The sequence below is a fragment of the Ursus americanus genome, chromosome 1 (assembly GCF_024610735.1).
Source record: "Ursus americanus isolate L20-20 chromosome 1, mUrsAme1.1.p, whole genome shotgun sequence".
NCBI lineage: Eukaryota > Metazoa > Chordata > Mammalia > Carnivora > Ursidae > Ursus > Ursus americanus.
This window is the reverse complement of record NC_142127.1, coordinates 107,018,296-107,031,245: the sequence shown is the minus strand read 5'-3', so window position 1 is coordinate 107,031,245 and position 12,950 is coordinate 107,018,296. Positions and strand designations below refer to the sequence as shown.

Genomic DNA, 12,950 nt, shown 5'->3' with positions numbered 1-12,950 from the left:
TTCCTTTTCACCTAAGATTTGTAGCTTTTCTTTCAAGGGTTTTTATTTTATTTAGGTTGTCAAGGTTTTTAGCATAAAGTTTTTCATAATATTCCCATACTGTGCTTCCACTGTGCTGGTGTCTTTCACGCTCCTGATAAATGTAATTTGTGTCATTATGAAATTACCTTCGAGAGTGAGCAGGGGCGGGGGAAGAGCAGTGGGAGAGGGACAAGCAGACTCCATGCTGTGCACAGAGCCCAACGTGGGGCTCGAACTCACGACCCCGAGATCATGACCTGAGCCAAAAGCAAGAGTGAGACCTTAACCAACTGAGCCATCCAGGCGCCCTAATCTCTGCCTTTTAAATGGAGATGTTTACATTTAATTACACTAGTAAATCTGTGTATCATGTATTGTTACATATTTTATTATGTATATTTAGTAAGTGTGATTAAATATCAATTTTTTTATTTTTGGAACTGTGGAAAATACACATAACAAAATTTACCACCTTCGAGTAGAACCCGGGGGCATCCGGCGTGTCCACACCACTGTGTGGCTGTCACCGCCATCATCTTCAGCACTTCACTTTTTGTCCTCTAGATAGAAGCTGTACCTGCAAACCCCGCCCTCCTCCCCTCCCCTGGTCACAGTGGTTTCATGGAGCTGGGTCTCCGTCCACCCACCGTCTTGGCGTTTGTTTTCTGTTTGCCCGTCTGCTTTGTTCTCTTTCTCTGCCTGCGTTCCCATCTCCAGTGTCTTGAACACCATTGTTTTTATGGGAGGTAAATCTGGTCCCTGTGGTCTCACCTTAACTGGAGGCCGGGTTTTAATAGGAAAGGCTGACGATCCATGGGCATCCTGGTTGTGTCTCTGATTTATGGTGTGACGCGGAGACTTTCCTTGTGTGCTGTGTGAGCTGCTCACCCCCCGGCCCTCATCCACCCACACACATGGACCCACACGCACAAGGGCTCCAGGCCCCTCTGCAGTGGGCGTGCCATCCTGTGTCCCACACCTCACAGACTGTGTGTCATTTCAGGCCAACATAGCCGAGTTGGAGGTCTCGATTCCTGCCAAGCTGCACAACTCCCTCATCGGCACGAAGGGCCGCTTGATCCGCTCCATCATGGAGGAGTGTGGCGGGGTGCACATCCACTTCCCGGTGGAGGGCTCAGGAAGTGATACGGTTGTCATCAGGGGCCCCGCCTCGGATGTGGAGAAGGCCAAGAAGCAGCTGCTACACCTGGCCGAGGAGAAGGTGAGCTTCACGCCCGGCAGTGACGGCACCATGTCTGTCCCTCGCTAGAAATCCTTGCCCTGTTGTGGCAGGTCAGAAAATTGCTTCAGACACATTTTTGAGTCTTTCATTTTTCCGCTTTTGAACAAAGGGCCTTGGCAGGTTGAATACCTACTTATACAATATAGAAAATTTGTTCTTTGGCTTATTTGTTTGGGGGTGTTTTTTGGTTTTTTGTTTTGTTTTTGTTTTTTAAGATTCTATTTATTTGAGAGCGAGCAAGCACAAGCAGGGGGAGCGGTAGAGGGAGAAGCAGGCTTCCCGCTGAGCAGGGAGCCTGACGTGGGGCTCTGTCCCAGGACCCCGGGATCATTACCTGAGCCGAAGGCAGACGCTTCACCAACTGAGCCACCCAGGCGCCCCTGGGTTTTTTGTTTTTTTGTTTTTTTAATTATGATTTATAGACAATAAAACCTGTCTTTCTTAGCGTATACTTCTGAGTTTTGATAAGCATATACACACACTCACGTGACCACCATGCAGTGAAAATGTTTTGGTCATCACCCCCTGACATTCTGCGTTGAGTCACCTTTGCCCCTTTGTCAGAACCCTTGTGTGGGTCTGTTTCTGGCCCCTGCTGTGTTCCCGCGACTTGGCAGGGAGGGATGGTGGGGTGAGCCCTTCAGCCTTGTGCTCTGGCCGTTCCACATCTCTGCCTTTCTGCGTACATTCGGAACCAGCTTAACCGTTTCTGGGGGAAATCCTGCATGGATTTGGACTGGGACTGTGTTGGATCTGAAGATCAAGTTGAGGAGAATTGACAGTACAGGAGCGGAATTTTCCGGGCTGCGTTCTTCAAGGTTGAAGTCTTTCAATTTTCATTGGTGTTTCATAGTTTTTAGCATGCGGATCTCATTCATATTTTGTTAATTTAAATCCTCACTATTTTGCTTTTTAGCTGTGTTGAAAATGGTATTTTTAAATTCATTTTAATTTCCAGTTACAGTAGTGTGTAGAAATATATTTGATGTTTTTAATATTGGCTTTGTTTTGTGCGTCTGGTTTAAAGTTGTCAGTTCCAGTGACATTTTTTGTGGGTTCTTGTGAGTTGTCTGCGTAGCGCGCATTGTGAACAGACAGTTGAATTCTTTCGTGCTGCTCCCTACGCCTGTGGGTGTGGTCTTACTGTGTCGCTTGGGCCTCCAGTATGGCGTTGAGTAGCAGTGGTGAGAGGGGACAGCCATACCTTTGCTGGCAGGCTTTGGGGAGAGTGCTCAGTCCCCCCCATTGAGCGGGAAGTGAGCTGTGGGTCTTCCGAAGATGCTCTCTTATCAGGTTGAGGAAATTCCCTTCTTTACAAGCAGCTGAGAGCTGCTGCGGGAAGAGGGGTTGGACTCTGTAGGAGGCTTTCTCTGTATCTGTTGACACAACAACGTGGTTTCTCTCTCTTTTTTATTTTAAGCATGTGTATTAGATTTTTGAGTATTTTTGTGGGTTTTTTTGTTTGTTTTTTTAAAGTTTTACCAACCTTGCTTTTCTGGGATGAGCCCCACGTGGTTTAGGTGTGCTATCCTTCATGTTGCTGGGCTGGGCTCACCTAGCTCGTTAGCTTTTTAGTAACGCTGCTGTTTGCCCGTGTCTGTGTCTGAAGATAAGAAATTCTCTAGGGGGTGTTCGGGAAACCAGCATTTGAAAGGTACCCAAGTTCATTTGCTTCTTAGTGTTTAGCATGCTGGCAGACCTTCTTTTCTTTTCCTTTGTGTTTTTTCATGATTGTGCGCCAGGTTTCAGAATACAAGGAAAGAGAGGGAAGGCAGCCTAGACGTGCATGTGCTCTCCTGGCAAATCTGCCAGAGGTGCTGGCATCCTCAACAAGGTCATCACATTTGGGCCTTTGCTGGGGCCTGGCTTCCTGGTGTCAGATGAGGGCCTTGGTTGGCTTGGGTCTCTCCAAGATTGGGACTGGGCCTTGCTTTTGGTGTGTGCTCCCCTGTAGCCCGAGCAGAGGAAGGCCTGGACAGGGACCACTCTGCTGGACTGGGGAGGAGCAGGAGTACCTTGCCTGGGGGTGGGGCCAGCAGTCCTGTGGGCTTACCTGCTGTGTAGTGTAGCCTTTCTCCCCTAGCACCTTGAGGCTGTACTCGCCTAGTCCCCTCTGTAGGTGGAGAGCAGCTTGCAGGGATGGGGTCACTGCCGATAAGTGGCAGGACTGGGGCTATGAATGCGCATCCTCTGAGCTATCTGGATGTCTAGATGGCAGAGGGGGCCGTAAGTACTTCCTGTCTGGGTGTCCATCCCTTTGTTTTGGTGAGGCCTGATAGCTGCGTGCTGTTGTTCTCTAGGCCCTCTTATTCACCTGCTCAGGGGACCAGGCAGGTGGCATCAGGCCATTGTATCTGGGGTTGGTTTCCACAGCAAACCAAGAGTTTCACCGTTGACATCCGCGCTAAGCCAGAGTACCACAAGTTCCTCATTGGCAAAGGTGGCGGCAAAATCCGCAAGGTGCGTGACAGCACTGGAGCCCGCATCATATTCCCAACGGCTGAGGACAAAGATCAGGACCTGATCACCATCATAGGGAAGGAGGACGCTGTCAGGGAGGCCCAGAAGGAGCTGGAGGCCCTCATCCAGAACCTGGTAAGGCCCGGTGGGAGCTATACTTTGGTTGTCCTGTCATGCTTGGTCGGCGGGGTCATTGACTTTTCCCCTTCCTCTGTGTCGCAGGATAATGTGGTGGAAGACTGTATGCTGGTGGACCCCAAGCACCACCGCCATTTTGTCATCCGAAGAGGCCAGGTCTTGCGGGAGATTGCTGAAGAGTATGGTGGGGTGATGGTTAGCTTCCCACGCTCTGGCACACAGAGCGATAAGGTCACCCTCAAGGGTGCCAAGGACTGTGTGGAGGCGGCCAAGAAGCGCATTCAGGAGATCATCGAGGACCTGGTAGGTGCCTGGGGGGTGGCGGGGTTCTTGGCCCCAACAGCCAGGGGCAAAGCGAGTGGCTAGGGCCTCCCACAGCCCTGTGGTGGGCTCCTCCGGTCAGGCTGGGGCTCTCAGTCTCTGCCCTTTGTCCTGACGGTCGGTGAGAATACTGCTCCTAAACAGAAGCTTTTTTAAAACGTGATGAAATGCAGTTTGTACGAGGAACCAGCCTCTCCTCTCCAAAGGGAAGGAAAGGGATGGAAGGGGAGGGCCTGTCAGAGTGGGTCCACGTGGAAACATGTTGGGTTTTCTAAACCAGCTTCCCTCCTGGCACTCCCCTGCCGCGGCCGTGGAAGTACTTCCCTGACCGTCAGTCCCAGTGCCGCCTCATGGCGTCCCAGCCACAGCATTCGCTGTCACTGGCTCACGTAGCCACCCTCAGGGACAGCGCCTAGCGGTGCAGGAGGCAGGGGCTCTATGTACAGAGGCAGGAAATGGTGTGCCCCTGGCTCTGGGCAGCAGCGAGCCTCGGTGCCGTTTTGTGTAGACGGGTCATCGGTACGCTCTTGTGTCTGGGAAATGTGTCAGAAGCGTCTCCTTCGGTGCTGCCCCGCACCCTCCTCTGTCACCTGTTGTACTTGGAGCATTTGACGTGTCCTTAGAGGACTGAGTGGAGGCTGAGTGTGTGCACTGACCCCAAGCAGTTAACCTTTGCCTTTATTTTTTTCTTTCTTGCTGTGCCCCGCACCGGCCCCCCTGCCCCCAGGAAGCCCAGGTGACCATAGAATGTGCCATACCCCAGAAGTTCCATCGATCCGTCATGGGCCCCAAAGGTTCCAGAATCCAGCAGATAACTCGGGACTATAATGTTCAGATTAAGTTCCCAGACAGAGAGGAGAACCCAGGTGGGTCCCAGCGGTGAGCTCTGTGCTGAGTGGGGAAGCAGGAGGTGTATGAATGGGCCCCGCCTGGGGAGTCCGGGGCTTCTCGAGGAGGCGGGCTGCATCAGTTGCTGCGGGGTGATGGGGTGCCCTTCCAGCGTCCAGACGCTTGCAGCAGGTGACGAGGCAAAGGAGGGCAAGACACCTGCAGCCTCTGAAGCAGGGGAAGCCCCGCGTCCCCCCTCCCCCCGGCCACCACCCTGAGTTTGGTTCTGAGGCTTCTCACAGGTCCCAGGTGACGAGGGTGTGATGGGGCTGCTTCCGCTCTGTCCACCGCAGCTGCCTCTCCCCCAGCACCCCTACTTGGCGGGTCTTGTCCCTTGAGAGGCGGGCAGCCCCTAGCTACCCTTGTACCACAGCCCCTCAGCTCCAGTGTCCTGCTTGTTGCTTGGTTCTGCGTGTGCCCCAAGGACAGTGGGGTGGTAGGCGGTCACGAGGTGACCTGCACAACAAGGGGTCTCAGAGCTGACTCTCCCAAGACCTGTCTCCCACTCCGGCTGCAACCAAGCGTGTCGTCTTTGTTGACTGGTCTCGATGCGTCTGGTCCGGTTGGTGCCTGCAGCCTCCTGGGTCCACTGCACGTGCTGTGTGCTCTACAGAGCTGGTCGCGGCCACTGAGGCTCCTCTGTTGCCCTGAGAGGACAGGCTATTTTGAGTACATATGAAGGAAAACTGCATAGGATAAAGATGTGTTTTCTATACTCATCCAGATTCAGTTTGTTTTCTCTTGCACCCCCTTCTTTCGTGCGTACAGTCGTTTTTTCCTAAGTCATTTGAGTGTACTTCTCAGACTTAACCTGTAGTGGCTCCTTCCTAAGAATGAGAACCTTTTTTTAACATCATTTGCGATAATGGGGGTACATCCATCATGGGATCAGAAGATTTAATAGTATATGACGCTGTCACAGAATTTGGTCGGTGTTCAGGTTTTGCCACTTTGGAAAGTGTGTGCAGAGCCCGGCCTCCCCCGCAGTTGGTCACAGGCCTGAGATTGCTTGGGCCATCCTGCCTGTCACTCACTCACGCTTGCTCCTGCCGCACAGACTCCTGAATCCTGTCCTGCTCCGCGAACCTTGCTTTTCTGTTTGGGTGAGCACCTGGTCCCCCAGCAGCAGGCTTCTGTGTTCCGTGTCGTGTCCTCCATTCTTGAGGCTTGGCTCACTCACTTCCTGGCATAAGAAGCTGGTGCAGGCCCACTTCCTCCCAGCCTGTGTCGCAGTCCGCTCCCCACGGCCATGTCCCAACCCCGGGGCTTGGTCTCTAGTCTCCTTGCCCTTCTAACACGGGCGCTGTGCCTCCCACGCGCCAGCCTCCAAGGTAGCCAGCTCCACCTGGGGCAGAGAGGTGAGCTCACAGCCTCCTGGGAAGCCAGGCGCGCGTGGGTCTTCCCTCCCCCTTCCGCCAGCACATGGTGGGTGCTTCACAAGTGTTGGCCAGGGGGTTGCGAGTCGGCACTGTGAGCTGCGTCCCCTCTCGTCTCCCCAGTTCACAGTGTAGAGCCACCAGTCCAGGAGAACGGTGACGATGCCGGAGATGGGAGGGACGCCAAAGAGGCCGACCCTGGCTCCCCCAGGAGGTGTGACATCATCATCATCTCTGGCCGGAAAGAAAAGTGTGAGGCCGCCAAGGAAGCCCTTGAGGTGGGTGTGGCCTGATGCTGGCTGCCCTGGTGGCAGCACGTGCCCCGACCTCCCCCCAGCGGTGCTGCCCTGAGCACCTCAGCTCGCGCTGCTGGAGGCGCTGGCCACCCCAGGCCGGGCACAGAACTGAGGGGTTTCGGTGACAGCAGGGGAAATGTGGTCTCCAGCCTCAGGTTCCTTTCCTGTCGCTAGTGAACCACATCTCTCTGGGACTTGTAAGGGTGAGTTCTTCATGCAGCGAGTGTTTGGCTGAGTGCCGCCTGCCTGCTGCGCACTGTGGTAAGGGCTGCGGTAGCTCTGTGCGGGACGGCACTCACGTGGACCGGACAGAGGAACAGCAGAAACCTGTCGTGTGTCGTGGAGGCGAAGGGTGGGTAGGGGTCGGGAGGTGGTCGGGCCAGAGCGGAGACAGAATAGGGAAGCCAGTGTCCCCTGCCGTCATCCCTGAGACCCACGAGGGCTTGGCCACAGCCTGTCCTTGACCTCAGTGAGGCCGGGAGTCAGGGCCGGCTTCTGCGTCTGAGCCCCACGGGTCCCCCTCTGTAAGTCTCAAATTGCTCTGTTTTTCCTAGATTCTGTTTGTTCTGTTTTGTAAGTGGCCTGTCACATTTAAGAGCATAGGCTTGGGGGTGAGGGTCTAAAAGTTTGCTCCATTAGCATGAATGTTAAAGAAATAGATCCCATGTTTTTGTTTTTGTTTTTTTTTTTAAAGATTTTATTTATTCGACAGAGATAGAGACAGCTAGCGAGAGAGGGAACACAAGCAGGGGGAGTGGGAGAGGAAGAAGCAGGCTCCCAGCGGAGGAGCCTGATGTGGGGCTTGATCCCAGAACTCTGGGATCACGCCCTGAGCCGAAGGCAGACGCTTAACTGCTGTGCCACCCAGGTCCCCTGTTTGTTTGTTTGTTTGTTTGTTTGTTTGTTTGTTTGTTTTTAAAGATTTTTTTTAATTAATTTATTCAACAGAGATAGAGACAGCCAGCGAGAGAGGGAACACAAGCAGGGGGAGTGGGAGAGGAAGAAGCAGGCTCATAGGAGAGGAGCCTGATGTGGGGCTCGATCCCATAATGCCGGGATCATGCCCTGAGCCGAAGGCAGACGCTTAACCGCTGTGCCACCCAGGCGACCCTGTTTGTTTGTTTTTTAAGAGAACACACGCGCGTTAGAGCACAAGCAAGTAGGGGGAGGGGCAGAGAGAGAGAGAATCCCAGGCGGATTCCCCAATCCTGGAGCCCAGTGTAGGGTTTGATCCCAGGACCCTGAGATGATGACCTGAGCTGAAATCAAGAGTCAGACGCTCAACCGACCACCACCCAGACGCCCCTGGTTTCCATGTTCTTTTTTTTGTCTTCTTTTGAGTTAAAAGCTTGGGTGGTGGTCTCAGTTTAGTTGGAACAGCACAGAAGGTTCCAGGAAGCTCCCTGTAATTCTCACAGGGTCACTCTGCTCCCTGCTAGCTCTCAGGCCTGCCCCTGACCATCTTCTCTGCAGGCGCTGGTTCCTGTCACCATTGAAGTGGAGGTGCCCTTTGACCTTCATCGGTACATCATTGGGCAGAAGGGGAGCGGGATCCGAAAGATGATGGACGAGTTTGAGGTACCATGATTTGCAGTCTTTCCCCTGGAACCAGTGTTGGGCAGGAGCGCTCCCGAGTGCCTCTGGCAGTTTGGCCCCTTGGTGGTGCGGTGCGCCTTCTTCCTGCTCTTACCCTGGAGCAGCCGGCCGTCCCTGTGTCTCTGTCCGGGCGGGACCCCGTCTGCATCGGGTCCCTTCTGTCTCCGTGTAGGTGAACATCCACGTGCCGGCGCCGGAACTGCAGTCCGATATCATCGCCATCACTGGCCTTGCCGCGAATTTGGACCGGGCCAAGGCTGGCTTGCTGGAGCGCGTGAAGGAGCTGCAGGCTGAGCAGGAAGACCGGGTGGGTGTCCTCCAGAGCCACGGTCCTCAGCCTTCGTCTGCCAGGCCGCAGCCAGTTCCGCCGGGTGGCTGGAGGACCTGGCTGACCCTGTTGCGGTTGGTGCCCAGGGGCCATGCTGTCTGGGGAGCCTTTCTTCAGATGCAGTGTTACGGGCATGGCACTTTTCTCTTCCGTGTCATAGCAGCAGAGTTAAGTTTCCTGTGAATTAGCATTTTCTTTTTTCCCCAAAGTAAACATGCCACGTTGTGGTGCCTCCAACCACACAGGAAAGGTAAGGTTGGAGAGGCCTGGGAGCCATTGCTGCAGAGACCCCCAGACGTGAGTGGTGTGGTCCAGGGCGGGCGTCAGCAGGTCCACATGAACCTTCTCACTCCATGGTTTCCCTGCTTTGAGGAGGGCTCAGGACCCACCTCCCATCTGTAGGGCTGGTGTTGGAAGGTCTTCCTGAGTGGTGCATGGGGAGAGGCTGGGTGTTGTGACCTCCTGAAGGGCTTCCTGCTGAGGAGGACTTCCTGGAGTCATGTTGGGTGGGCCCCACAGACCTCACACACCTGAGTATGGTCCCGACGGCCTCAGCCTCTGGTCATGGCTGTCCCAGGCTGGCTGGCCCTCCTTTCCTTCTGGCCTGCTTTTGTACCCCAGCATTGAAAGACCCCCCCCCCCCCCGACCCGCCCAGAACATCTTTATCCTTACTGCTCAGATCCCTATTAAGCCGATTAGGAGGTTGAGCTCAGAGCTTGCCACTTGCCGTGCCAGCCTTGTCAGCACCCAAGCAGGCCTTTCTGAAGGATCTGTGCAGGACGGGCAGGTCCTTGAGCTGGTGGTGCCTGGTGACACAGGCTAACGGCAAAGCCGTGTCTTGTTTTTGTCACTGGAGGATACCTTCGGGGTCCTGGACAGAAAGGGGGGGTGGCACGTGGCTGCATGTGATGGTAAAGGTCGGGCTTGAACTCTCCCACCCTTGTCTCATCTGTAGGCTTTAAGGAGCTTTAAGCTGAGTGTCACTGTGGACCCCAAATACCATCCCAAAATTATTGGGAGAAAAGGGGCAGTGATTACACAAATCCGCTTGGAACATGATGTGAACATTCAATTTCCCGATAAGGACGATGGGAGCCAGGTAAGAATGACTGCTTGGCTCAGACGCCATTGCCAGAGCATTTTGGGGCAGATGGACTCTTAGAACCTCATCCTGACCCGGGAGCAGGGAGCAGGCAAGCTTAGGATGTGCCCAGGGGGTGGGGAGAGGGCAGAGTACAGAGTGGCAGGTCTCTGAGGGTTGGATTTGGGCTTGGGACTTGGGCCCTGTCTTGGTCCGTGTCAGCCTGCATCTCTGCATGGACCTGGGGCACTTCTCCCTGCGCACCTGGTCATCCTGGCAGGCAGCCGGGGCTCCAGCTGGGTCTCTCCCACATAGTTGTCCCCCCAGGTACAGTCCTTCAAGGAGCACCCTCCCCCACCCGTCTCTCCCCTGCCTGTCTTCCCTTCGGCTCCTGTAGGGGCCTCTTCCAGCACAGCCTTGCACACAGTGGGAGCCCAGTCTCTGTTTCTCCTGTGGTAGCACACAGCAGAGCACCCAGAAGTGGTTTGCTGGAGTCTTCCAGCCAGCAAATCCCAACACGCCTCTGCATACTCTGGCCTTTCAGCCCTGCATCCACACACCGTGGCAGGCCCGAGTCTGTGAGCCGCGCACTTACCTGAGTTCAGAAAGGCAGGCAGGCCTGTAGGGGCTCAGCCCGCAGCCCCCGCCTCTCCTGTCTGCCTCCTGCCTGCTCCTACCTTCCCCAAGTGTGTCCTTCTGTCCGCCTCTGCATTTCTAACAGGCATGTTTACACTGCTGTTCTTTATTCTTTGTGTTGTTTTTGTTTCTTTTTTTTTTTTAAGTGAGCTGTACACCTAGTGTGGGGCTTGAACTCATGACCCTGAGGTCAAGAATCACCTGCTCTTCCAACTGAGCCAGCCAGGCGCCTTTCTAACCTTAATTTTTAATGTTTTTATTTATTATTTAATTTAATTTTTTAAAAGATTTTCTGTTTGAGAGGGAGAGAGAGAGAGCGAGAGCCCAAGAGCAGGGAGAGGGAGAAGCAGGCTCCGCACTGAGCAGGGAGCCGGTCGTGGGGCTCGATCCTCGGCACCCATAATTTTTAATGTTTTTTATTCTGAGAATTCAGCTCTTTTAAAGCCCTCACCTTCACTACATTTATTTCCTTCAACTTTTCTACGTAAATGTCATGTTTTTAGTCGCTATTTGGTGTTCAGACCATTGCCGTTAATACTCCGCGAGCCAAAGAGGGTTGGACGGCTACATTTTCTTCATATGCAGCTTTTTCCGGGGAGGATTATGCTTCCGTTGGCGAAGTGTTCTGGTCTGTGTCTGTTCGGCGAGGCACTGGGCGGCGGGTGGCGGGTTCTGGGCACCACATCAGGGGGCCAGCTGCTGCTCTGCTGTCTCCTGGGGTCTTTGTGGCCTTCTTCTGGGCAGGTTTCAAAGTTTCTGCTTTTCTGCTTTGTTTCCAAGTGTTTCTGTTCTCTGGTCCTTCACGTTCCGTTGCCCTTTTATAGCTGTAGTATGTTCTCTTGTCTTAAAGAACGTGGCTTACAGGCGTGCTCTTGTGTTCACATGTTCTTTATGCTTTGAGTCGTGTCTCTACAAATGTGGTGCCCTCGCCTGTGTGCATGTAGGAGGGAGGCCCTGGGCTGGGGCATGCTGTTGCTGTGGAGTGCTGGCCACAGTGTCTGGAACCTTCTCTCCACCGAGACGCCTCCAGATGCAGGGCCCGGGGTCACCAACACTGCCCCCACCTGCAGCTCTCTTTGTGTGCCGGTGCCCTTTTTTCCCCATACGTGTCTTGTGGGCAGGGGTGGGGGTGGGAGGGGAGTGGGCAGGAGCTAATGGGCGTTGTTGACCTGCGTTAAATCAGCACCTGACCTTCTTTTCTGCCTTTTTTATCTTCTGAGCGGGTCCGCCTTTACCCTCAAGGTGAGGCCTACCTCGCTCACCAGCGCTGCCTCTGGTCATCTCACAGAACTGCATCTGCTGGGTTGGGGCTCCCAGCCTGGGATCTCTAGGGGCGTCCCCTCTTCTGACCGGTTTTTCCTTTCTCAGCCCCAGGACCAAATTACCATCACAGGGTATGAAAAGAATACAGAAGCTGCCCGGGACGCCATATTGAAAATTGTGGGTGAACTTGAACAGATGGTTTCTGAGGATGTCCCACTGGACCACCGTGTTCACGCCCGCATCATTGGCGCCCGTGGCAAAGCCATCCGCAAAATCATGGATGAATTCAAGGTGGGTCCCCAGCCCAGCCGTGAAGGGGCGTCATGAAGTCCTAGAAGCATGGCGGGTGCGATGGGGTGCGTGCTTCCCACTCTGTCCGGGCCTCTGGCCCCCGGTCTTCCAGCCTCAGCTGCTGATCGCACTTCGGGTTTGGAAGGGAGACCCCTGACGCTCAGGTCCCTGTCCCTAAGTTGGTGCGGAGGGCACAGCCGTGTGCCGTTGATAGCGTTGGGTGGTGTCCTGCCCTGGCCGTGGGATGGGCACCCCCACAGTGGACCAGCGGCTTCTGTGTCTGTCGTGTTGTGCTTAGCTCTGACATACTTACAGGACCTTTGTCTCCTGAAAACAAGGTTAACTTGGGAAAACTTCACTAGATATGCACCATTCCCAGCCACACATAACCATGAGCCTCCGGTCCAGAGACCCCAGGTGAAGGGCTCTCAGCCACCTCAGCTGCTGTGTGTGCTCCTTCCAGGTGGACATTCGCTTCCCGCAGAGTGGGGCCCCAGACCCCAATTGCGTCACCGTGACGGGGCTCCCAGAGAATGTGGAAGAAGCCATTGACCACATCCTCAACCTAGAGGAGGAATACGTGAGTTGTGGTTGGGCAGCAGGCCTATACCCAGGACACCCTCTCTCTGGCCTGGGGTGACAGCAAGGCTGTGTGCATTTGCTCCCAGGGCATGCCAGGCGCAGGGTCTCCCCTGAGCGAGCCCTGAATACCGGAGACTCAGCAAGCATGGTCGTTGTGCATGCCTGCTGCAGACTGACCCCCCACCTGTCCCCACAGCTGGCTGACGTGGTCGACAGCGAGGCCCTACAGCTGTACATGAAGCCGCCAGCCCATGAGGAGTCCAAGGCGCCATCCAAGGGCTTTGTGGTCCGGGACGCTCCCTGGACCGCAAACAGCAGCGAGAAGGTCAGATGCTGTCCTGCCCTCCATGTGCCCTGGGAGGGGGAACACCTGTGAGCGTCACTTAGCTCTCCGTTTGGGAAGCTGCTGGGGTGGGAGCTCCTTCCTAA

At 54.6% G+C, this 12,950-nt stretch overlaps 1 protein-coding gene across 7 annotated transcripts in view; it reads left to right on the top strand.

Moving 5' to 3' along the window:
• Positions 1 to 12,950, top strand: part of HDLBP (high density lipoprotein binding protein) — a 71,377-nt gene that overhangs the window by 56,084 nt on the left and 2,343 nt on the right. For all 7 annotated transcript variants that reach the window (XM_045795863.2, XM_045795860.2, XM_045795865.2 and 4 more), the window contains exons 17-27: positions 1,025 to 1,243; positions 3,638 to 3,859; positions 3,947 to 4,165; positions 4,911 to 5,049; positions 6,571 to 6,725; positions 8,217 to 8,321; positions 8,512 to 8,646; positions 9,624 to 9,767; positions 11,754 to 11,939; positions 12,403 to 12,519; positions 12,718 to 12,846. In XM_045795863.2, the coding sequence (XP_045651819.1) occupies positions 1,025 to 1,243; positions 3,638 to 3,859; positions 3,947 to 4,165; positions 4,911 to 5,049; positions 6,571 to 6,725; positions 8,217 to 8,321; positions 8,512 to 8,646; positions 9,624 to 9,767; positions 11,754 to 11,939; positions 12,403 to 12,519; positions 12,718 to 12,846 (1,770 nt within the window). The remainder of the gene's footprint in view (positions 1 to 1,024; positions 1,244 to 3,637; positions 3,860 to 3,946; positions 4,166 to 4,910; positions 5,050 to 6,570; positions 6,726 to 8,216; positions 8,322 to 8,511; positions 8,647 to 9,623; positions 9,768 to 11,753; positions 11,940 to 12,402; positions 12,520 to 12,717; positions 12,847 to 12,950) is intronic.